The 24,611-nt window shown below is 40.2% G+C and overlaps 1 protein-coding gene across 1 annotated transcript in view; it reads left to right on the forward strand.

Moving 5' to 3' along the window:
- Window positions 1-24,611, forward strand: part of TPH2 (tryptophan hydroxylase 2) — a 93,525-nt gene that overhangs the window by 6,771 nt on the left and 62,143 nt on the right. The window contains exon 5 of the mRNA XM_055235755.2: window positions 3,976-4,043. Coding sequence (XP_055091730.1) covers window positions 3,976-4,043 — 68 coding nt within the window. The remainder of the gene's footprint in view (window positions 1-3,975; window positions 4,044-24,611) is intronic.

A 24,611-nucleotide genomic window follows, 5' to 3' on the forward strand; every position in this document is an offset into this window, starting at 1 on the left:
TGCGCAGTGGCTCTCTAAGTATGACCCCAACATCAGCAGTGTCAGTATCACCTGGGAATTTGTTTTAACAAGCCCACCGTTAAGTTTGAGAACCCCTGTTTTAAAGGAAGCTATGACAACTTTAACCCTAGGGAAATTTTCAATTAAACCAGTCATTTGACGTAATATACCAACTCAGACCAATTCAAATATACCATTCAAACAAATGGTCAAACAGACCTAATTCAACTGCATAATTTTCAAAAAGCTGAATTCTCTCAAAGAAACAATGTGTTATATTTGCTAACATAGCCTAAAATTTCAGAATATTTTCCAGTAATTCACATGTAAGGCTTCTGAATATTAGAAAAACATTATAAAATAGCTTTAATCATCATCCATTGTTATCTTTCCCCTCTCTCAACTTCCAGAAGGCATCAGAATTAGCACAGGAACCTGACTTAGGAGCTAAGCAGTACCCGGGCTGCACAGACACCAGCTGTTAACTTGCAGAATGACCTTGGCCAAGTCCCTTTACCTCTGCACCTAAAGTTCTTTATGTAAAAAGTGGAAATAAAATTGTTATTGACCTCAAAGGGGTGTTTGAAAAGCCTAGTTAATAAAACAACTGGAAAGCATTTGGCAAGAGTAAATGCTTAATTCTAGAAATAGAAATGCTGTATTAAATCATCCAGATCAATGCCTAGACAGTAAAGGATTTTTTGATAACCTCCTATTTCCAAATGCTCCCCTTAGTCTAGTTTGAAAATTACTCAACCTGGAGAAAGGAGTTCAGCCATTTTAATGGAACAACCATAGGAACCACTGACCTTACTGAGAAAAAATTTATTCCAATACCCAGCATAAATTTTCCTGTGCTTAATTTTATTCCATTACTCCTAATTATACCCACCTTATGATACCTTCTCTTATTTTCTGTGCAGCCACTTGAAATAATTGCAAACACTTAGCAATCCCCTCTCTTGTCATTTTTTAAACCGCATTTATTTCTTTTATAAGCACATCAAATGTTCATTATACAGAATGTGATATTGGCAAATTGGTGTTTTTGTAAGTTGTTTGATGAGGATGGAAAAGTTGTCTAAGCACTTTTTATGCCTGGGAATAATCCCAGTCCTGAGACAAACACAGGGACCCTTGTGATAGGATACTTCAGAAGGGGCTTGGAATATAAGAGTAAGGTTGCTGAGGATCCCTAGAAAGGGTTAAATATCTACGTCAGTGCCTCTCAAACCTGAAGGGGCAAACTAATCACCTTTGAGATCATTTTTAAATGCAGATAATGAGTCTGTAGGGCCTGGGATTCTGTATTTCTGGTGATCTCCCAGATAAGGCTTGCACCAGAGGGTCTTGGGACCACACTTTGAGGAGCCAGCATCTAGACTGGGAAGGTCTTTCGAAGTGGGGTTCAAGGTTCACTCATACGGTGTTTGTTAAAAATACAATATCTTGATGCTCATCTGAAGCCTACTGAGTCAGAACTTTCAGGGATGGCCCAGGAGTCTGCATTTAAAAGTATCGCAGGGGATCCTGATGAGATCTAAAATTTGAGAACTAATGTATTAATTAATGTTCTAGCTCAGTGATTCTCATCCCTAGCTTTCCATTCAAATCACATGTGGAGAATTAAAAAATACTGATGCCAGGGCCTCTGGGAATGTGGCCAGGTTTGATGTATTATTTAAAGCTCCCAGGTGATTCTAATATTCCATCACGGTTGACCTATTTGGGATAGCTACTTGAGTGTCAACATAAATTTAGCTGAGCACTTTAGAGTTCAGGATGGGTCTTCGATTTCCTTTGATTTCAATTGAAAGAGGGAGGGTGGGTACTCTCTGGGTGCTAGGGTTGCCAGAGTTAGCAAATAAATATCTAGGATGCCCAGTTAAATTTGAGTTTCAGATAAATAAGGAGTAGTTTTGTGGTATAAGTATGTCCCATGCAATACTTGGAACATATTTATACTAAAAAGATTATTTGTTGTTTATCTGAAATTCAAATTTAACTGAGTGCCCTGTATTTTATCTGGTAACCCTGTCCTTGGCTTCAGTTCAGAATGGATGGCCAAGGAATGCTGTTTCTCTGTCACTACTAGCGCAGCTAGCGTCCCTATTTCACTTTGCCAGTCCATGGTTCAATCCAGGAAGTTCTGGATCGCCCACAACATTTGCGTAATCACTGCCACACTAAGCTAATGAGGCATGATGAGTAAATCACTCTCTTGCGTCCTTGGAAAAGGTGCAGGTGTTTGCAGAAGAGACGCAGTTGAGATTCTTCAGGAGGCCCAGCAGATTATGATGCCGTTACCATGGTGTCCAGTCTGGCAGGAACCGGGGAACAGATGCTGTGCTTTTCACAGGACGTTTTTCCTTTTGTCATGGCCTGTTTTCTTTTTGAATAATAAAGGTGCTTGGAATTCTTTGGTTTTACCATCTCAAGTAGCCTGGTTTTACTAGTGAGTGTTGAAACAAGTACTTTCTAGCATGACTGCATCTACCCTCTACAGCAGGAGACCTTTTTAAAGGGCACAGATCTATTTGTGAATGTGGTAACTATTTATTTTATTTTATTATTATTATTTTTTACCAAATACCCAAACTTCAAGGACAGTGGTAACTATTTTGTAAAATTTTTTATATAGACATTTTAGGACTTCACAAGCCTGCCTATGAACCCCAGTTTAAAAACTCCCAATTCACAGTAAAAGAAAGTGCTAGTTTCTTGGACAGAGGATATTTGATTTTTACATGGTGTTAAGGTGGTCTCAGGGCATCTTCTCCTCCCCTTAGTAACTCTCTTGTCATTCCTGAAAGAAAAGTTGTTGACAATGGAAGTTCTTCATTTCTGTCCAGCAGACAGCCCTGTGAAGATTTCTAGCCTCGAGGCCAGTTCTCTTCAGCCAGGCAAGAGAGGGGCGATTTGCTAATGAGTTTGAGGCTCCTCTTGAGCAGCGCATCTTGCAGAACTAAGGTTCAGCAGAGGTAGTCTAGGCCTTTGTGGGCCTCACCCTGTTCTTCACTCTCCAATGCTATGATCCCAGTGGCTTGTCTCCTTGCCTGGCCTCCATTCTTAGCAAGCCATTGCTTCCTGGTTATCCTTCCAGGTTGTAGGGCTGTAGCGGTAGGAGTCAAATTGCAATAACTCCTTCTGAGCTTCCAACAGCTAGAAGAAACAACCCTGGAAAGAATTGATTGTCTGAAAGTGCTTAAAGGAAAGGAAAATGGAACGTCTGTTGACAAGAGGAGATATTTTTGAGTAAACCAAGAAGTCCTCTCTGAAGGATTTCACTTGACTGAAAAATGACAGACATAATGTTTAATTTCCCAAGTGGATGATGATGGATAAAAATCTTGAAGTTGGCTAAGACTAACTAGAATTACAAGAAGTCAGAGTGAAATGCTGCTAGGCTTCTGTCCTGTGCATGAATTCCCTAAAATCGATTTTGCCTTATGTGGCTGTAGTCATAAAATACAGCAAAACCTCTTTAATTCATACTAATTTGGGAATGTGTTGATTATTCTAAATGATGGAATTTATAATAAATGTCACATTTATTAGTTATTTATACAAAGCAATTAAAATTAGGTTAAGTTACTGAATAACCATGTTAAAGGGATCTGTTTTAATGAATAGGATAGGATTAATTTGTGATTAAGATCAATTACATGCAAATGATATTTGAAAACCTAAAGGTATTGTTCACAATATCAATTTGCTCAACTAAGCCATTCTGCTTACTTAGTGGAAAGGTAAACTTTAGCCTGAATTGCCACGCATCCTAAATTAGTACAGCCCCAATTTAATGAGGTTTTACTGTAAGCACAATTTGTTTCTGTCTGTGTCATCAAGATGGCCGTCCTAGGATAAGATTTACATATGAATTGAACACTCATACACCACAGTGATTTTCTTTTAGGTCTTCTGCAGCTAATTTTCAGCACTGTGTTAAATAACTTAATCTTTTTTGTGTTTAAGGGATTTAAGGACAATGTCTATCGACAGAGAAGAAAGTATTTCGTGGATGTGGCCATGGGTTATAAATAGTAAGTACCTGTGTAACTCTTTCTTGTCACTGGCTAGTTAGGAAAAACACATGCTGTGTTAAACTAACCTGTCATCTCTTCACTTTAACTTTTGCAGAAGGCAGGCATGAACCATTTTAAGCACTCACCAACTCTGTAGGCTTTAAATGCCAACATTGATGTTTGACATCTGGGTGTAATTGTAAAATAATGAGACCTGCGGGCCACATGCCAAGTGCTACATTTACACCATTGTGTTCCCAGCTCCACCAAGACAAAGACCATTTCTGTGCACTCCGCAGGCCTTAGAAACTGTGTTTTAATTTTAATTTTACTTTAGCCTTGACTTTTCAGTAACCCCCTTCAATCTCCTGCTTCCCCAATGAAAGTAGAGGATTCAGCAAGAACAGTGAAAGGGCTCAGTTAAGGAGCTGTAATAGAGAAGACATGTGTTTGCTTTACATGGAGAGGAAAACTTCCTGTAAACTGCAGGGGTTATGAAGGAGTTTCACACCCATTCTCAGATCAGGGTTGGGATGGAAGAGGAGGACCTCACTTCGGGGTGAGGACTGTGCATAGTACATGATGCTAAGTGGCAGTGACAGGATGTGTTTGCAACTGGAAATGGTGTATGTTGACTGCAGGCCATCTTTAGAAAAATGCCGTGGTGGTTAGGCCTGCGTTTGTTCTACTCACGCTAGTATAACTCATAGGTCATCACAATGCTTTCTTTCCTCTGTCTGGTATGATTGATCAGCTACAGGAAACTTGTCATCAGAACAAAATGTAAATCCATATCTCATAAGGGAAAGATTCATCCTACCCCAACTGAGAGTAGGGGTGAAACTTGACTGTCCTGAGAGGCAAATTTGTCATTGGTGAAAGTTTAGAACGTTATGTGTGTTATAGAGGGTCTCAGTGTGGGCTTTGTTTATAGAAAGGAATCTGACACACAGGTGCTTAAGATAGATGAGAAGATTCTTCATCCCACTTCTCATTGGGCATCCCTAGCTTCCTTTGATGCTTAGGTGCTCTTCCCTTCATCCTCCCAAGTCCCAGGCATCCTTCATCCTTTCTCCACTACATTTAGGAAAACAATGTTCTTAAAAACCAGGACCACATGGCACATGCCCTTTCACATGTGCCTATTCTCATCTCCTCTGTTCTAAGCAGCTTCTTTCCCCTCTCTACTGTGAGTTTCCACACCTTGCAATGTCAGCATGCACTTGCCCTAGCCCAAGCCTAACCTCAGGCCCCCTTCTTACCCTTAGTACCACCCCTGCTAGCCCCCTGTCCCAGTGTTTCCTGATTAAATTGCCAAGAGAGGACTCAGATGGGCTGAGCTCACGTTTTCACCTCAGGCCCTGATGATGGTTGTGAGCCTTATGATTGGCTCCCCCTGGTCCACAGGCTCTGTGGAATCAGGTCATGACTGTAAAGTTGGATCCTTAGAGGGGGTGTAGGCAGGGCAGTTCTTTGTAGCATGACCTGCCAGAAGCTCAATGTCTGGCAGAGCCTTTTCCCTTAGATAAAGTAGATCGCTTTGTCACTCAGTCTGACTCCTGAGTAGCTGGGACTACAGGTGTGTGCCACCATGCCCAGCTAATTTTTAAAATTTACTTTTTGTATTTTTGACAGGGTTTTGCTATGTTGACCTGACTGTTCTCAAACTCCTGGGCTCAAGTGATCCTCCTGCCTTGGCCTCCCAAACTATTGGGATTAAAGGTGTGAGCCATTGTGCTTGGCCAGAAAATGTACTTTATAGGTAGATGCTATATGTTTTATATAAGTGTATGTGTGTGTGTGTGTGTGTGTGTGTGTGTATAAAATGACATGATTTCGGCCGGGTACAGTGGCTCATGCCTGTAATCTCAGCACTTTGGGAGGCTGAGGCAGGCAGATCACCTGAGGTCGGGAGTTCGAGACCAGCCTGACCAACATGGAGAAACGCTGTCTCTACTGAAAATACAAAATTAACCAGGCGTGGTGGTGCATGCCTGTAATCCCAGCTACTTGGGAGGCTGAGGCAGGAGAATCACTTGAACCTGGGAGGTGGAGGTTGCGGTGAGCCAAGACTAAGGGACTAGCTCAAGTGTTACTTATTTCTTCTTGATAGAATTCAAAAGCTAAACAAAGGCAAGCTGATGTTGTGGTGATACAAGTAGAATATATGAGTCGACCAGTTGCATGGAACTTTGATAATGAGGAGTCATTTGGTTTTAAAGAAAACATTATTTATATGGAGAGGACAGAAAATGAGCATATAGTCAAAATGATGGAGAGCGAGGTTCTCAAAGTGTTAACAAGAGTTTGCGTTTGCCACCTTTGCATAGCTAAAGAGTAAGATGAAGCTGTGATGTCTGTAGAGAAAAAAAGTAGAAATTGGAGAAACTGGTGGACATTTACACAAAAGAGGGCTGGATGGAGCTGGGACATTCCAGGATCTGGTCCCAGTTTGGCGGGCTGGGAAGTGCTAAGGGTCAAGGTAACTGAATGTTCAGGAGGCCAAGAGAGCCAGGAAATGGCCAATTCATCATTTTATAGTGAGAAACAACCCTCAGAGGACTCACAAAATGATCCTTATAGTCATGATAGTAGAGGAGGCCGGATTATAACCTTAGGCTACTTGGTGGATGCAGAGTCAAGTCATAAACTCTCTTAGGCAAAGGGTATTTACCTAAGAGAGTTTAGAATCCAGGGAATTATAGCCCTCTCCCTTGGATGGTGCTGAGCCCAGACTGACCAGGCTGGATAACAGCATGCTTAAAAACTGCGGCACTGGACTCCAACAGTCTGGGCTTGTGTGCACTCCTTTGCTCCAAGCCAGATGTGCAACCTCATTGTGCCATGGCTGCTTCATCTGGGAAGTGTGCCCAACAATAAGACCCATTTCACAAGCTTGTAGTAAGGACTAAAACAGAGAATGCATGTGCCGTACCTCACACATTGCCCAACACATGACCAATGATTATAAATGTCTCTTATATTATTAGGTTTACTACATCTCCCCCGACCTTTTCCACAGGCTGTCTTCCATTTCCAGTGGACCTACTGTTTTCTTCTTTAGTGATGTTAATACCATTGTTTATGTACCATTTACAAATAATGTAGCTCAAAACATCCTTGGAAGAAACTGTTTAGTTTCCCATTGAAGGGCTGTTGCATATACAGAAGTATTTTCTGTTGACCCACATTCCTCTTTACAGAGAGATTTCATAAAAAGCAGTCATATTCCTCCCCACCCCCTTTTCCCTGCCTTTTTTTTTTTTCTTTTTTTGCACATGAGAAGCTGCCAAAATACAGATTGCCAGTACTTCTTGTGAGTGGATGAACTGAGGAAGGTGCCTACCAAAGGTAGTTAAATCAGGAAAGCACGAACCCAGGACTTGTGGGAAGTAGAGCCAAGGATCATTCCTTAATGCCCCGCATGCTGTCATTGCTAAAGTTTCTCTGAGTATGAATTTGAGGATGGATAAGAGCAAGACAGTCCTGTGTGTCACTTTTGGGCTCATGTGCTTGCTATGGTGCTGGTGGGGGTGGGGCACAGATACTAACAAATTCCAAATGGGCCTTGTCTGTTGTCTCCAGGCTGCCATGTAGCAAGTAAGGTTTCCCTTCAGTTTATAGGAAACAGAGATGCAATTTCTAATTGAAATAGGTATTTTTCTAGTGCTGATGGTTTTCTGAGTACATAAAGGAGAGTGATGTGAATACCATAATTACTTAAAATAATCTCATTTAAGTTTGCAACAACCTGATTTTCCAAACTGACGTTTAGAGCCACTTTGTCCAAGGAATAGATCATTTGAGATTGGGGTAGTTTTGAAAAATCTGGCATATGCAGTCCTCGCAAATATAGTTTGGTGATAAAATTAGGGGCCACGCTGGCAGGCGGAGAACAATTCAATTCCCTGTTGATAATTAGTTAAGACTTTCTGGACAATGAGAAGAAGTCAAACATGTGGTCAGAAATACAGAGAAAGATGGAGTATAGATATTTTGGGGTTGTAATAGGGGTTAGCAGGATGTAGTTAGAGGTGTCTAAAGGTAAGGAGAAGAAAAAGAAATGAAATACAGAATAATACATATTGAAACCACAGCCAAGAAGCCCTCTGGGGGATTCGTGTTGAATACTATATTTTCTGTGATATTCTTGAAAGGATAAAGCAGGGGGGAAGAATAAACACAAGCAGAGAAAAATGAAAAAATTCCACTCTATGATGAAAAAACAGCAGGCTCAAATTCTGTATTACCATGAACCCGAAAGAGGAGAGGGAGCGGGAAAGCGCCGGCATGCTGAGAACTGTCAATAGATGCCACTCAGGCGAGCTTCTGATTGACAGTGCTGCCGAGAAACATGATTGATTACCCAGAGGCCCACAGCAGCCTGCAGACATGAGTGTGGGAAGGCCTAATTGCCTCACCAATAATAGCACAGGAAACATTCATTAGTGCAAATATCATTCTTCATAGAAGATCTGAGAATGAACGCCCTGGATCGAGAGGACACTGTTTCTAAAATCATCTGTGAGAGAATGTCTAACACGAAGATCACGCCTCTCCTCCCCCGCCCAAATAAAATAAATTCTAGTATAAACAGGAAAAAAGTACCCCATGATTAGATAATGTAATGTGCATATAGACTTGCAGTTCAGAGGAAATGGAAGTGCGTGGGGGGCAGATAGCATGTGGAGGAAGAGGAAATTATGACTGCGATGTTGTAGCTCTTAGGTTTGTCTGAAACTGTCCAGTTTTCTCTCCTTAGTGCCTTCATATTTGAACCTCAGCATTAACTTTGCTGCATTTCTGTGGACTTCACAATTACTGTATTGTTGGGGGAACAATCAGTGATACATTTTTTCAATTGACTAGAAATAAACATATTTTTCTTTTGGGGGTTGTTACAATGATTATTCCTCAATAATATGCATGCATATTTAATTTAATTATATTTTTTGTGGGGATGGTGGTAGTTATTTCAATCCATCTTATTCTCTTGGAAAGAGGCCCTGAGCTCTAACTTTAATTATGCCACTCTTGTTTGCTTAAATTGATTTTGAATGTTATTGTGATTGTGTTTTATTATGAATGTACTTACTCCTGGTTGAAAGTAAGGTAGCACATGAACCTCATGTTCTTCTCATGGGGCTGCTGCCTCTTTGATTTATTTATTTTTATCCATGGAATCTGAAATGTAAATAGGCAACTACAACTGTCAATAGGTAAGGTAAACAAGAGAGTTTCAACATGTCAGAATTTCCAACTCTAACCTAAATTAGAGTTGGACAATTCCTTAATTTGCCAAAACTCATTTGATTTAAAATTCACAGATTCAAATCATCCCTTAACATTGCTCAGCCTCAGTTTTTCTCCTCTGTAAAATGGAGACAAAAATATCTCTTCTGCCTCTCCTGGGAGTTTTTTTTAAGGATTAAGTGAAGTAAGTGGGGTATTGCTATACAATGTAATTTATTATCCTTATTAAAACAATAAAACAATCTAGACCAAAGGCATGGGGTTTACTCAGACCCCTGACAACATAAAGGCCTTGGCTGCTTTTCTTGTTTTTCTTTAGATCTGAGAGGCAGCGTGTGAAGTTGTTAAGTGTCAGAAGTTGGAGCTGCACTGCCTGGGGTGAATCCCAGCTTTACCATTTACTAACTGAGTGACCTGGGCAAATTGTTGAAATCTTCTGTACCTCAGTTTCCTTATCTGTAAAATGGGGATAACTCTAGTCCTACTTTATAAGATTGTTATGTGGATTACATGAGCGAATATAGTAACAAAACTTAGAACACTACATGTGCTATATAAATGTTTGATAATATTGTTATTTTCTCACTTCAAATGATCTCTTCTTTTTGTCTGTTCTCATGCTCCAAATCATTTTATTACCCTTTGGTTGCCAGTCTTCTCCACTCCCCTTGGCCAAGGCTTTTGTACCATCCTGACTTCTGTCTGATTTTTACACTATATTAGTTATTGCTACATAAAAAATAATCCCCAAATTTAGCACCTTAAAACAACAAACATTTATTATCTCACATAGTTTCTGAGTGTCAAGAATTAGGGAACAGCCTAGCTGGAGGGTTCTAGATTAGGGTCTCTCGTAAAACAAACTGTTGGCCAGGGAAACAATCATCCAGAGGCTTGACTAGGGCCAGAACACCTGCTTCCAATATGGTTACTCATAGGGCTGTTTGCAGGAGGCCTCAGTGTTTTTAGCAACATGGCCTCTCTACCAGGCAGCCTGAATATCTTCAAGATATTGTAACTGGCTTCTCCCAAATCATGTGATCCAAGAGAGAAGCAAAGCAGAATCTATAATGCCTTTTATAAGCTAGTATTGGAAGTGACACACCATCACTCTTGCTGTATCCGTTAGATTCATAGATCAATTGTGACACATTGTGGGACACATTGTGGGAAGGGATTACACATGGGCATGAATATCAGGAGTCAGGGTTCACTGAGGACCATCTGGGAGGTTGGGTACCACATTCATTTAACTTGTTACCTCCCTCCCTCTCCTTCCCTCCCTCCTTTCCTGCCTTCCTCCCTTCCTCCCTCCCTCCCTTCCTCCCTTCCTTCCTTCTCTCCTTCCCTCCTTCCCTCCTTTCCTCCTTCCTTCCCTCCTTCCCTCCTTTCCTCCTTCCTTCCCTCCTTCCCTCCTTCCTTCCCTCCTTCTCTCCTTCCTTCCTTTTTTTGAAACAGGGTCTCACGCTGTTGCCTGAGCTGGAGTGCAATGGTATGATTTTAGCTCACTGCAACCTCGACCTACCAGGCTCAGGTGATCCTCCTGACTCAGTCTCCCCAGTAGCTGGGACCACAGGTGCATGCCATCATGCCTGGCTAATTTTTGTATCTTTTGTAGAGATGGGGTTTCCCCATGCTGCCCAGGCTGGTCTCAGACTCTTGGGCTCAAGCAATCTGTCCGCCTTGGCCTCCCAAAGTGCTAGGATTACAGGTATGAACCACTGTGGCTGGCCCCATTTCATTTCTTTATGACACTTTTTAACTGCTCTCACACAGTGGGTGCTAATGTGCTATCTGTACAACTAATCTCTATGAAAGAAGAGGTAGCATGGTATAGCCGAAGATGTGGCAGAATGTATAGGCTTTGGAGCTAGACAGAATTAGGTTTGAATTCCCGCTCTACCACTTAAAAGCTCTACGGTTATGGGCAGTGACCTAGTCTCTCTAATTCTCATGCTCTCATCTTAAAATGGGCACAACCTCTACCTTGCATGATTGGGAGGATTAGCAATGATTACAGGACTCAGAGTGCTGACTGACACAAGGAGATATTAAATCTATGATAGATACGATTATGTGTCACGTGGTAAATAGCTAATTGTTCGTCAATTTCATATAATCAATTGTTAGGTCAATGTGTCTCAGCCAGAATAAGGTTGGAAGATAAGCTCGCAACAGGGCTATGTTGGACTCATCCCTGAATGGCTCATGGTGGTAAAAATGTTCATTATGTTGACCTCTCAGCTAACACTTTCATACTGTATTGGGTTCCTTTTCTTAGATCCTGCACTGTGTTAAACGTGTCACTTGATTTTCTGTCATTTAACCACACAACGAGACCTTGAGATAGGTGCCATTATTGTACGCATTTTGAAGATGAGGAAACTGAACTTCGGAGACATTAAGAAACTTACTAAAGGTTACACAGCTGATTGTGCCTCTTGCATGAAACACCAGGTATAGATGCTTAAAATTCCTCTGAAATGGAGCAGTAAATTGAAGAGGAGAACTGAAGCAAATATTTATAGTACCAGGGTCATTTCCTGGATGGCCAGAATAATTTCTGAGTAAGGTCACTTTTAGAGGTTTCAAGAATGCCTCCGGAAGAATCTAAATGTCTGCTCAAAATTCTACACCCTTTTCTTTTTTGTTTTCTGAAGTGGCTTCAGCAACTTCCACTTGACATAGGTGGTTTCATACACAAGTTGGGAATAACAGTGACAGAACTAAGTGACTTGGCCTTTGTAAAAGTTATTCGCCTTACAGAATTCTCAGCATATTTGAAATGCGCAGTCCTTGTAAGTATTTAATACACTTAGAACTTTATGGACTCAGAGCTCAAACCAGCCCTGTGACACTGCAAAGCCATGCTGTTTCTCGCAGGTTGTTGGGGACATCTGCCAGTGTCTGGCATGGCAGAACCATGTCTCCATTCCATGTGGTGATTTTTCCCTGTCTCCCAGGCCCCATGCTCTTCTCCTCCTGCCCAAAGCCTGACCCTCGTGAGATATAGAATGAATGGAAATAAACACAGCTGGGCTGAGGCTTGAAAATCAATTGCCAGGGATGTGTCACTGGTTTTTACTAGTTGCTAGCTTATTTATTTCTTGATTTTTTTATTTATAAAATTGCACCCTTTGTGATTCATTTGCTCTGAGTGTAAGTACACAGCTAAACAGAGACCCTAAAACAAAACAGCTCCAAAAGAGGACTAGCATATTTGAAAAATGCAATCACCAGCTCAGCAGGCACATTCAATTTGGGTGAGCTTGTGAATATTCCACTCAGCTCTATCAGAGAGGCAGAGAATTTTCTCCTTTTACATGGAGCGGTGTTGATTCTAACCTATTTTTCTCATCAAAGCAGAGAAGGGCATTTTTTTTTTTTACCCTCCTCTTTCTGCTTATACTGCCAAGCACTACATGATGTCGAAACAAGGCCTTCTGGGACTGAGATTCGGTAATATGCAGTGCATTTTAAGATATTTGAGTAGATACATAAATATGGAATGGATGTGCCTTAGAATGAACATATTGGATTTCCAAGCCAGCATCTCACTTCTTAGGATGTCTTCTCAGTTTCCTCTTTCACTAGATGACTCAGCCATAGGTCTGCAAAGAAAAGGAAAGAGACAGATGATCAGAGACTAATAAGGGTAGACTGCAGACTTGGAGTAGAGCTGTTTTGCTGCCCTGCCTCTCGCGTCCTAGTGCTAAGTACTGTGCACACTGGGGCTTCTCCTGCTTGCAGGTAGCTGTGACCGTTTAGCTTTGTGTCTGAGCTAGGGGATTACTGATGCTGAGTTTTTCCTAAGAGGCATTTGCAATTATTGCAACTTACAGAAAAATAACTGGGGTGGCTCTACCTCTCCACCTTTCTAGAAATTTCAGTTGACCTTAGCATTTCTCATTTCATGAGAGAAGAGGCATGATTTATGGATCCTGCTTGGTTTCAGAATGTAGCTTAAAGGAATATATTACAAACAGGAGTTGTGAGTGCCACATTACCTATTTTTAGATAGGCGAATCTTAATTGGAAACATAACAAGTAGAAGGTAGAGGAAGAATGGAAGGGAAGGTTATGCGTTCTTAACAGGGAAAAAAACTTAACTGGGGTGGAGGGCGTTGCAAGTTTTTCTTTTTAATGATGTTTTCCTCATCAATTTCATTGGCAGATGGTCACCTTGATGAATTGTAGGCTCTGCTGTGATGTGAAACCAAGCTTTAATTTTTTCCTTTATTTTTTCCTTTCTCTGCCCTTTTGAGAAGAGGCACCTTAGAAGGCAAATATGTTTTCTCCCTGACTAAGCTAATTTTATCCCATTCCATTATCTTCCATTGATTTGCTTTCCCAGGTTTTGAATGAAACTGAGATATATGTGGCTGTTTGGGCACTTTGTGACTCCTGCATAAACACCAGTTGTTGATGCTTTAATTTCTCTGAAATGAAGCGGTAAATTGAAAAGTAGAACAAAACCAAATATTTGTAGTAGTGGGGTCATTTCCCAGATGAGTAGGATAGTTTCTGAGGAAGGTCATATTAGGGATTTTTAGAGTGCTTCTCTTGTTGAATTAAAATATCTTTCTCTGCCCAAGATGCCACATCTTTTCTTTTTTAAAAAATCTGCTTAGCAACTTCCATTTAACATAGGTGGTATCACACACAGGTTGAAAACAAGACCAATAGAATTAAGTGACCTGGGTTTTTATAAAGTTATCCTTCTCTTTACAGAAGTCTTAGCATATTTGAAATGCACAGTTCTTATAAGTATTTAAAATACTTCAGGCTTTATGAGAGAATCATTTTCATGCCAAATGTTTCTCTCTACCTGAAGTGCAGCTCAATGGCTGAAAGGAAGGGAATGTGAGAGTTGCAAAGAAAGACAAAAGGGAAAATTGATTTGGAAGAGGTTTCTCCATTTTGCTTTTTGAGCTTGGTGGGTTTTTTAGATGTGTGTGAATGCCTCAGTAGGATGTTGTCTGATTATAGCATGGCTCCCACAGCTGTGGAAAACATTAACGCGGTATGATCCTGTATCACTTACTGACAAGGACAACAGTTGCACCAAATTCTAATGTGTTTCACAGGGAAAGAGGCATGAGTATTTTTACTTCAAAATGATTTTCATGAACGTGAAGGATTCGAATTACTTCCACAAGTCCTGCTTGAGAGGTGAATGGATTTATATGGAACAGTGTTGTTTTGTCCTCTCCAGACCTGTTCCCAACCCTGCAGGGAAGTGATGAAATTTTATTCATTTTTATACACCTGGAGGAAGAGAACCAGCTATATTGAGTACCTATTAGGCACTAGGCACTGGCCAGGATGTTTTACAGATGACCTCTCATTTGATCCTCACAATGTGAGAAGTCTTATTTCCCTCAGTTTCGAATGAGGAAACGGAGGCCAAACCTTGATGCTGGGTACATACTGGGTACTCAGTACCTTGTACTGATGTGTATTGGTCAAGAGTGGGGTATCTAGAGCTAGCCTTCCTACATCTGAGTCTCCACTATTGCACTTACTAACTGTTTGATCTTGGACAGATTATTACATTTGTAAGCCTCAGTTTCTTCAACAGTTAAGTGAGGACATGAATAGTCGTTTAGTCACTCTTTAAGATAAGCATTATATGATATAATCCATGTAATGAACTATTATAGTATTGTTACTGTTACAGTGAAATGGGTGGGTGAATAAATGAATGCTAGTATTAATTTGCATCCTCAGGACCATGAGCTGTAGGATAATCACGCTTCTTCATCTATCACTCTGAAAAAGATCAGGGCCTAGTAGTTAGCTGTGTTCTGTCCCTTTCAAACAAGGTGCAAGATGTATCTGATTAAATCTGTGACTCTTAGAGATTCTACCTCTGTGACTCTTCATGCTAGTGGCCCGACTGTTAGCTGCTATTGGTGACTGGGAATTTTAGCTCTTTTCTGTATCAAGTTCTTTGAGCTCAAGCTCCTTGTGTATGTTGAGCATGTACATATTGATGGATGCTAGATCCATTGTTGTTGCTGTTGATATTTAATTTCATGATAGTTTTTGCAGATGAAAATCACTTCTCTAGAATATGAAGAGGGCTTTCTGCAAGGTGAGAAAATAGTGGGAAGCCCTATCCTGTGGTGCACAGGACAAATAAAAACAAATAATTTCTAGGAGTTAAATCTTTGTTCTCCCTGAGGCTCCCTAGGTGCAGTAGTTTATTTTCATTATGTCTCTTGTAAAGGCAGCACCAATATTAACAATGTGAACAAAACAAACTAACGTTTTCGTTTGCTCCCATCTGAAAGTTCCTTAGGGCCCGTAGACTCATTTACAAAAATTCATGTGCGCAAAACTCATTTGCAAAAGCAAATAAAATATGTGATCGCAAATGCTCTTTACCTGACTGGCCTAGGGGACTAGCTGAAAATGCGCTTATGCTTTTATGTTTACTCTACGGCGTGGCTTAGCAGTCATGGGGCTCCTAATCTCCTCTACAGATGAGTCCCCGTCAAGCCACGTATGTCAGACGACTTGAATGTTTTGAAATTTAGGCATAATTTAGATGGTTGTTAAGTTGCTGTACTGATTTGTGAGTTTTTGTTTGTAAAAAAATATTATCAAATCATTGTGCTCTGTAGCTTTGAAAATGTTTTTGAAGTTCATTCATGACAATGTCCAGCCAAGGAAACATCTCTGTATTTAGTTAAGTTTGGACTTTTCTGTCTCTTTGGGTTTACATATGCTGCTTTCTTTCCCGGTGAAAATTTTGGTTACAAGTGTGACTGAGTGATGATGTCTAGACAAGGGTCAGGAAAACTGAACTGAGAAAATTAGAAAAAAGAAACCCTTATATATAAATCGTACATAGGAATAATTGGAAGCTACCAGAAAGTTTGTTAAAATCCTGAATCTTTGCTTTTTGCATAGTAATTGAAATATATGAGGCAAGACAAATACATATCTGCCAGACTCTCTGATGCATAACTATTTTTTTCCCCAACATTTAAATCTGTGTTTTGCTTTAGGCTGATTGATTGATTTACTCACTCAACAAATATTATTTTTTTGTTTTGTTTTGTTTTGTTTTGAGATACAGTATCTGTCATCTAGGCTGAGGTGCAGTGGCACGATCTCAGCTCACTGCAACCTCCGCCTCCTGGGTTCAAGTGATTCTCCTGCCTCAGCCTCTCTAGTAGCTGGAATTACAGGCACACACCACCATGTCTGGTTAATTTTTGTATTTTTAGGAGAGACGGGGTTTCACCATGTTGGCCAGGCTGGTCTTGACCCCCTGACCTCAAGTGATCCGCCCGCCTCGGCCTCCCAGAGTGCCGGGATTACAGATGTGAGCCACCGTGCCTGGCCTGTACACCTCCGCATTCCAGGCTCCACCCTGGGTAGCAGGGATACAAAAATGAACAAAGCAACAAAAATCTCTGCCTTCAAAAAGTGTATATCCTAATAGGGAGACACATTTAGCAGAGTAATATTTTGAATATTTTACTTTTTGCTTTTTTACCCCTGGGCATTACTGATAATATTTTATCATAAATTTCTTGAGTGTCCTTTATGGTCTAAATTCTGAAGTCTAATTTTATCAAATGCAGAACTCCCAGACTTTTCTTATGAATTTTTGGAAGTCAGTAAATAAAAATTACATTTGCTTTCTGGTTAAACCTTAATTAGAATTCATCATCAACTCCATTTAGTGTGTGTATATATATATATAGCCATATATATTATATATATACTAATACTATGTATTAGTGTATGCATATATATATATGTACTGCCCAAGAGGCCACATGTTTTCTTTTTTAAAAAATCTGCTTAGCGGCTGGGTACGGTGGCTCACACCTGTAATCTCAGCTCTTTGGGAGGCTGAGGTGGGCGGATCGTGAGGTCAGGAGTTCAAGACCAGCCTGGCCAATATGGTGAAACCCTGTCTCTACTAAAAATACAAAAATTAGCCAGGCGTGGTGGCAAGCCCCTATAGTCCCAGCTACTCGGGAGGCTGAGGCAGAAGAATTGCTTGAACCTGGGAGGCAGAAGTTGCAGTGAGCTGAGATTGTGCCACTGCACTCCAGCCTGGGTGACAGAGTGAGACTCTGTCTCAAAAAAAAAAAAAAAGAAAAAAAATCTGCTCAGCAACTTCCATTTGACATAGGTGGTATCACACACAGGTTGAAAACAAGACCAATTGAATTAAGTCACTTGGATTTTTAAAAAATTATTCTTCTCTTTACAGAAGTCTCAGCATATTTGAAATGCTGAGACTTCTTGTTGAAACCCACCAAGTCCAAAAAGCAAAAAGGAGAGAAACCATTTCAGAGAAATTAAAGCATCAACAACTGGTGTTTATGCAGGAGTCACAAAGTACCCAAACAGCCACATATATCTCAGTTTCATTCAAAACCTGGGAAAGCAAATCAATGGAAGATAATGGAATGGGATAAAATATATATATATATATATATATATATATATATACACACACACACATATACATACACACACACACATATATACACACGCACACATACATACTGGCAATATTCTGGGCATATATATACACATATATATTAGTATATATATGCTTATTATATATTATATATTAGTATATATAGTATTCTGGCAATATTCAGTTGTTTTGTTTTGAAACGGAGTCTCTGTCGTCCAGGCTGAGGTGCAGTGGCGCGATCTCAGCTCACTACAACCTCCGCCTCCTGGGTTCAAGCGATTCTCCTGCCTCAGCCTCTCTAGTCGCTGGAATTATAGGCACACGCCACCATGCCCGGTTAATTTTAGTATTTTTAGTATTTTTGTATTTTTAGTTGATGCAGAATATATACATATATATTCCGGCAATATTTTTCCAGTCTCAGAGGCATAAGCGATCTTCTTGAATACTCATTGAGTATTTGGCTGTACTCTGTAGACACCTGGATGCAAGTGATACTATTTCATGAAGGTGGTACCAACTAATATAGTACTAGGTAACACTATGGTCACTGGCTAAAAATGAGAGTCATCAATTACTGATTGAAATTTCTACACACCTGGTGTGACACCTCAGTTGTGAGACATGCAACAAATGCTTGATAGCAATTAATTATAAATTTTGTGATGATGAATTCTTTTTTTTAACTTTTACTTTAGGTTTAGGGGTACAGGTGAAGGTTTGTTACATAGGTAAACACATGTCATGGGGTTTTGTTGTACATATTATTGCATCACCCAGGTGTTAAGCCTAGTACCCAATAGTTTACATTTCTGCTCCTCACCCTCCTCTCACCCTCCACCCTCCAGGAGACCCCAGTGTCTGTGGTTTCCTTCTTTGTGTTCATAAGTTCTTATCATTTAGCTCCCACTTACAAGTGAGAACATGCAGTGTTTAGTTTTCTGTTCCTGCATTAGTTTGCTAAGGTTAATAGCCTCCAGCTCCATCCATGTTCCTGCAAAAGACATTATCTCATTTTTTATGGCTGCATAGTATTCCATCTTGTACATGTACCACATTTTCCTCATCCAGTCTGTCACTGATGGACATGTAGGTTGATTCTGTGTCTTTGCTATTGTAAATAGTGCTGCAGTGAAGTTTTGCATGCATGTGTCTTGATGGTAGAATGATTTATATTCCTCTGGGTATATACTCAGTAATGGGACTGCTAGGTTGAATGGTAATTCTGCTTTTAGCTCTTTGAGGAATGGCCATACTGCTTTCCACAATGGTTGAACTAATGTAAACTCCCACCAACAGTGTATAAGTGTTTCCTTTTCTCTGCAACTTTGCCAGCATCTGTCATTTTTTTGATTTTTAAATAATAAGCATTCTGACTGGTGTGAGATGGTCTCAGTGTGGTTTTGATTTGCATTTCTCTAATGATCAGTGATGTTATGCTTTTTTTCATGATTATTGGCTGCATGTATGCCTTCTTTTGAAAAATGCTCATGCCCTTTGCTCACTTTTTAATGAGGTTGTTTTTCTCTTGTGTTAGAAACTGCGATTACTTTTGCACCAATTTAATAAATTGGTTTAAGTTCCTTATAGATGCAGGATATTAGACCTTTGTCAGATGCGTAGTTTGCAAATATTTTCTCCTATTCTGTAGGTTGTCCATTTACTCTCTTGGTAGTTCCTTTTGCTGCACAGAAGCACTTAAGTTTAATTAGATCCCACTTGCCAATTTTTGCTTTTGTGGCAATTGCTTTTGGTGTCTTTGTCATGAAATCTTTGCCTGTTCTCATATCCAAGATGGTACTGCCTAGGTTTTCTTCCAGGGTTTTTATAGTGTTGGGTTTTACATTTAGGTCTTTAATGTATCTTGAGCGATGAATTCCTTTAAAAAGTTACATTAGATTAAAAATAAGGTTATTCTTATAATAATGTTAGAATAATGTCAACCTGTCTTCTATATTCTTAGGTGCTTTCTTGAATAAGAAGGAAAGGGGATAAATTACAAATAGCGTTCTGGAAATTATGCCAAATTCAGGGTATATTTATTGTGGAGTGCAACAAAGTCATCTCATAAATCAAGAAGGAATAAGAGACCACTAGCCTTGATGTTTCCATAATCTTTCTTCAAAGGCCCTGTCTAAATCTTTTTTTTTTTTTTTAAGGATTCTGTGGTTTTATTGATTCAACACCATAAATTACACTTTAGAAATTAAGGTATAGTATACATACAGTAAAATTATATATGTATTTTATTATACTTTAAGTTTTGGGATACATGTGCAGAACATGCCGAGGAGCTGCTAATTGCTAATGAGTTGCAAGGTTGATGCATTTAATCTCTTCTTATTTGTTTTCTGCAACCCCCAGGTAGAAATGTCAATCAAGACAGAAACACCAAAGGTGGGGAAGGAAAGAAAAGATGAGAGGGACAGTCTATTCCAGGCAGATAAACATCTCTTGAATAAGTGAGGCATCTCCTGCCCTAAGGAACATGTAATGAAATAAAATAGTAAATGAGTTCATTCTTAACTGTTTCTATCAGATTCACCCATTCCCTTACCCAATTCTCTGTTATCTTCTGCTCTGTTTGGTTCTTGCCACTGAGAAAATCTGGCTGTTTTCAAAGAACACAATTGGTGTTGTGTTTCAGACAGTCTTGCCATCTTGATGTAAATACTATCAATTGCAGCCTGTCACATCTTCCTCCAATGAATAAGTGAATTGCTTCCCCACACTGAAGTTCTTCTAAAGATAACACAAGCTGAGAAACTGCATCTCATATTAGGAATTCCAGCAGCAAGAACTCCAGGAGGCAGCCAGGATATAGCATCAAAATCGAGTATTTTCCAATTCCCCTAATTAAAAAAAATGTGTAAGAAAAATAGCTTGCTGTTGGATTGCTGGAGGAGAAGATCAAATAATAGTTAAATAAAATGAAAGCATTGTTGCTTATTCATCTGGCTGTAGAAAGAACTTCCACAATTTCAGTCTCAGTGGGGCATATGTCCCTGGATTTCTAAGTTAAAAATGTGTTTGTTAAACAACTTTGGTCTAACAAGCTCAGGACTCGCACAGAATAACTATATCTATACCTGCCCTCAATTAGATTTGTCTATGCACTTTCCACTCCCTCTTCTCTGCAGGCACAAGGCTGGTTTTTCAGAATCATCTCCCTTTCTCTAGGAAGAGTGGGGTTTAACCATATAGGCAGACAGATGCCTCCCACAGCCTTCAATATTTTCAAAGAAAGTTCTTAGTCATCTCTGAGTAACATAATCCACCAGGGAGTTTTCCCTATTTTCAAGTTGACATCCCCATTGTGACCAGTTTAACCTCTTTATAGTACTGCCATCACTGAACACTGGTTCCCTATCAATGCTCATACAATCTTAGTTTGCCATTCTTTGACAAGAGGGCAGAATCTACAGTGAATGGAAACTACTGAAAGTCCCATTTGTTTTTCTCCAGTAAATTAAGAACCTGTGAATTATAATTTTGGTGGTTGTTGAGAATGCTGTAATCCCAACAAATTCCATATAAATGCAGGAGACTCTCTAGATATCCAATTATAATATTTACATATAATTAGTCTGTTGAGGAGTATCATCTTGTAGCAACATAAAATGGTTTTATTTTTCCCACTCTTCACTTTCAACTGTATTGGGTTGAATTCCACTTTCCTGCTGGGAAGCAAGTTCCTTAGCAACATCTAATTTCCTGTCATTTTCAATTATTAGTATAGTCTCATCTGGGTATTTAAGACCTGGTCTTGTTCATTTAAAAAATATTAATCTCAAACTTGATTCAGAGTGTATCCTCCCTCTCCCGCAGTTATTTGGAGTGAACGTGTGTGGACGTGCATGTGTTTGTTGGGGAGTTCTCTGGTTCTGAGACACTTTTCCTTCCCTTCTGTAAGACCTATTTCTTCTAGAGTTGGGGGCTGCAAGGAGGAAGGGAGGAGGCTGAGGCCCTTTTACATGCTTGCTGGAATGTCAGTGGTGAGTAGGTCTCAGGCCACACTCACCCTGGTTCTGACAAACCGCTTTTGATAGAGTGTTCTCTGCTGAAATCGTGTTAGGCATAGTTTTCTTGGGGGAGACCATTCCCTCACCTCCACAGCTGCAGAAATGTGCTCTGCCTCCCTTGGCCTTGTCAGTGACATACCATAGCTGGGGCAGCCCTCAGAGCTTCTTCATGACGGTGATAGGGACCACTGTGGTGTCTTCTGCCTCCTGAGAACTGAGCAGAACTGGATGGCGTGGGACTTTTCCATCTTTCTCGCAGGCACACCACATTGGGTCCCACATAAATGTCTAGATTTTGCTGGGCATTAGACTTCATGTTCACGTGAACCTCAAATTTCAGAGGATGTATGTGCAGGCTCCCCATGGTACACCATCCTCCCAGGCCTCCAGACACTCTCCCAGGGACTGTCGGTCCCCTGCTCTGCAGTGGTGGCAGCACCTGGGGGCCTGGATCCTGCTGCCCAGTAAGGGTCAGTTGGGAAAGGAAGTGCTCTACTCCACTTCTCGCAGGTGCGCTCTCAGGGGGCAGCCTGCTGTCTTGACTTTGAGAGGAGGAAATAAACTGCCCTTTCCCTCAAACACCGACCTCCTCACAATGCTGAGCATCTCTGATTCCCTAGTAGGCTGGTGGATGAGGTCTGGGGAGAGTGTGGTACAGGTGGTACAGGAGGAGTTTGTTGGTGATAGGGCCATTTGTGCTGCCTCTCACCAAGCCCTGTAAGGAGATGGTTGGCTTCAGCTGCTGGAGAATTTCTCTAGAATGTGGAGTCCTTACGTAACTTTAGTTTTGGACCAGAGCAGAGTTGTAGGATGCTGGAATATGACTTCTGTTATATATATACATTACAACATGCGCCCATAGAAAGATGCATAACGGGCCGGACGCAGTGGCTCATGCCTGTAATCCCAGCACTTTGAGAGGCCAAGGCGGGCGGATCACGAGGTCAGAAGATCGAGACCATCCTGGCTAACACGGTGAAACCCCATCTCTACTAAAAATACAAAAAATTAGCCGGGCGTGGTGGCAGGTGCCTGTAGTCCCAGCTACTCGGGAGGCTGAGGCAGGAGAATGGCGTGAACCCGGGAGGTGGAGCTTGCAGTGAGCCGAGATTGTGCCACTGCACTCCAGCCTGGGCGACAGGGCAAGACTCTGTCTCAAAAAAGAAAGAAAGATACATAATGATATACAAGGATATATCGAAGGCCTTGAAAAGACCAGGGCACCCCTCTGGCTCCCTTCTCATACATGATTTACAAAAAACCCACTAACCCATAACAAATTCAAAGAAATACAACCCATTCTGATTTTCCCCATGACTATGATTTTTTTTCCCAAATGTCAAATTTCAAAGTCCTAAAAAAATGTGAGTGCCTTGCATTCCTGGTGCCCCAAACACATGTTTATTTTGTTGAGGAGCCTTGTAAAACCTCATAGTCTTACTGAGAAGGTTAAATAGTGAATAAAGATGAAAGTACTCTTTGTGATCTACAAATATATCCTAGTATCATGATGACATATAATTGTATATGAGATTTTCTACATATGAATACATATACCTATAAACCTTATTTTAGTTTGGTATGTGAAAAATAAGTTGGGATGTGAAAAATCAATTTTACTCCATCAGTCTGGAGTACAATTTTTCATTTAATTTGTGTATACTAATTCATTAAGATTACAACCAGTCTTCAGCTAGACTGACTAGGTTTTAAGCCTGAATCCATGATTTTAGACAAGCAGCTTAATTTCTCTGAGCCTCACTTTCCTCATCCATAAAATGAGGGATAATAACAGTATCTACCTCATGGAATTGTGAGAATCAAATGGGTCAATTCATATAAAAACACTTAACCTGAAACATATGGCTGGCACATAGTAAGCTCTCAAATATCAGCTGTTACTGTATGCTTGTATTAACTACAAAGAAAAATGGAAAATTTCTTATTTTTTCTGTATTTTGTACATTTTCAACAGACATGAAGTAGATGAAACTAGTATTTACTTTGCGATCAAATTGATTTTTAAATATTTACCTTAAAGAGTTACCTGGGGTGTGGGGTTAGAGTGGTATGAGAAATCTGTCGATATGACTGGAGGCCGACTTACTTGGGTTTAGGGTAGCAGCAGTACATTGCACCAGTTTTTAACTCAAAGAACAGGACAAGTTATTTAGGAGAGACAAACAGAACAGCTGACAACATACACGACCACTCATATTCCCAAGACTGCGAGGCTGGAAGTTCATTATTAAGTAACAGACCTGTATAACTCTTTCTTCCTATCCTAATTTACACTTGATCTCATTCTGCCTCTTGAATATTCAGCTCCCCTCTGAAATGCTGCATGTTTGCAGATTGATGTTGAAGGGAAAAGTTTGACCTAACGATTCTTCTCAAATGGCTTCTCAATATTTCCTTTATTGTCTCAGCCTCATTGCTTTCCTACCTTCTGATAATGCACAGCCCTTATTAGCTTTACTGGCTTACCCATCTCAAACAGACTTAGCTGAATTTTCTGGAACCAGAGGCAGACCATTTATATACTTATTTTCTTACATCTTTTCTATTTTTGTCTTTTCGTTTCAAGCTTTCATTCTAAATTCATCACAGGTGCGAGGTCTTAGAAGCCTTGATCTTCCCAGCAAATATTTGCCAGGTTGTAATTTTTTATTTGTTATCAACAGCCAAATTTAAACAAGGCTAATCGCATTCTAATTTGGTTTGTGGAAGACCTAGTCTTGGTATTTAGAGAAAGCAAATGTGAATTTCTGTTTTTTTCTTCAGTATGTGTTATTCCCTCATCCCTCATGTACTGCAATTAATTTTTTTTAAACAAAAATAATTTGGGGGCAGGAGAAA

Source organism: Symphalangus syndactylus, chromosome 13 (genome assembly GCF_028878055.3).
Source record: "Symphalangus syndactylus isolate Jambi chromosome 13, NHGRI_mSymSyn1-v2.1_pri, whole genome shotgun sequence".
Classification (NCBI taxonomy): domain Eukaryota; kingdom Metazoa; phylum Chordata; class Mammalia; order Primates; family Hylobatidae; genus Symphalangus; species Symphalangus syndactylus.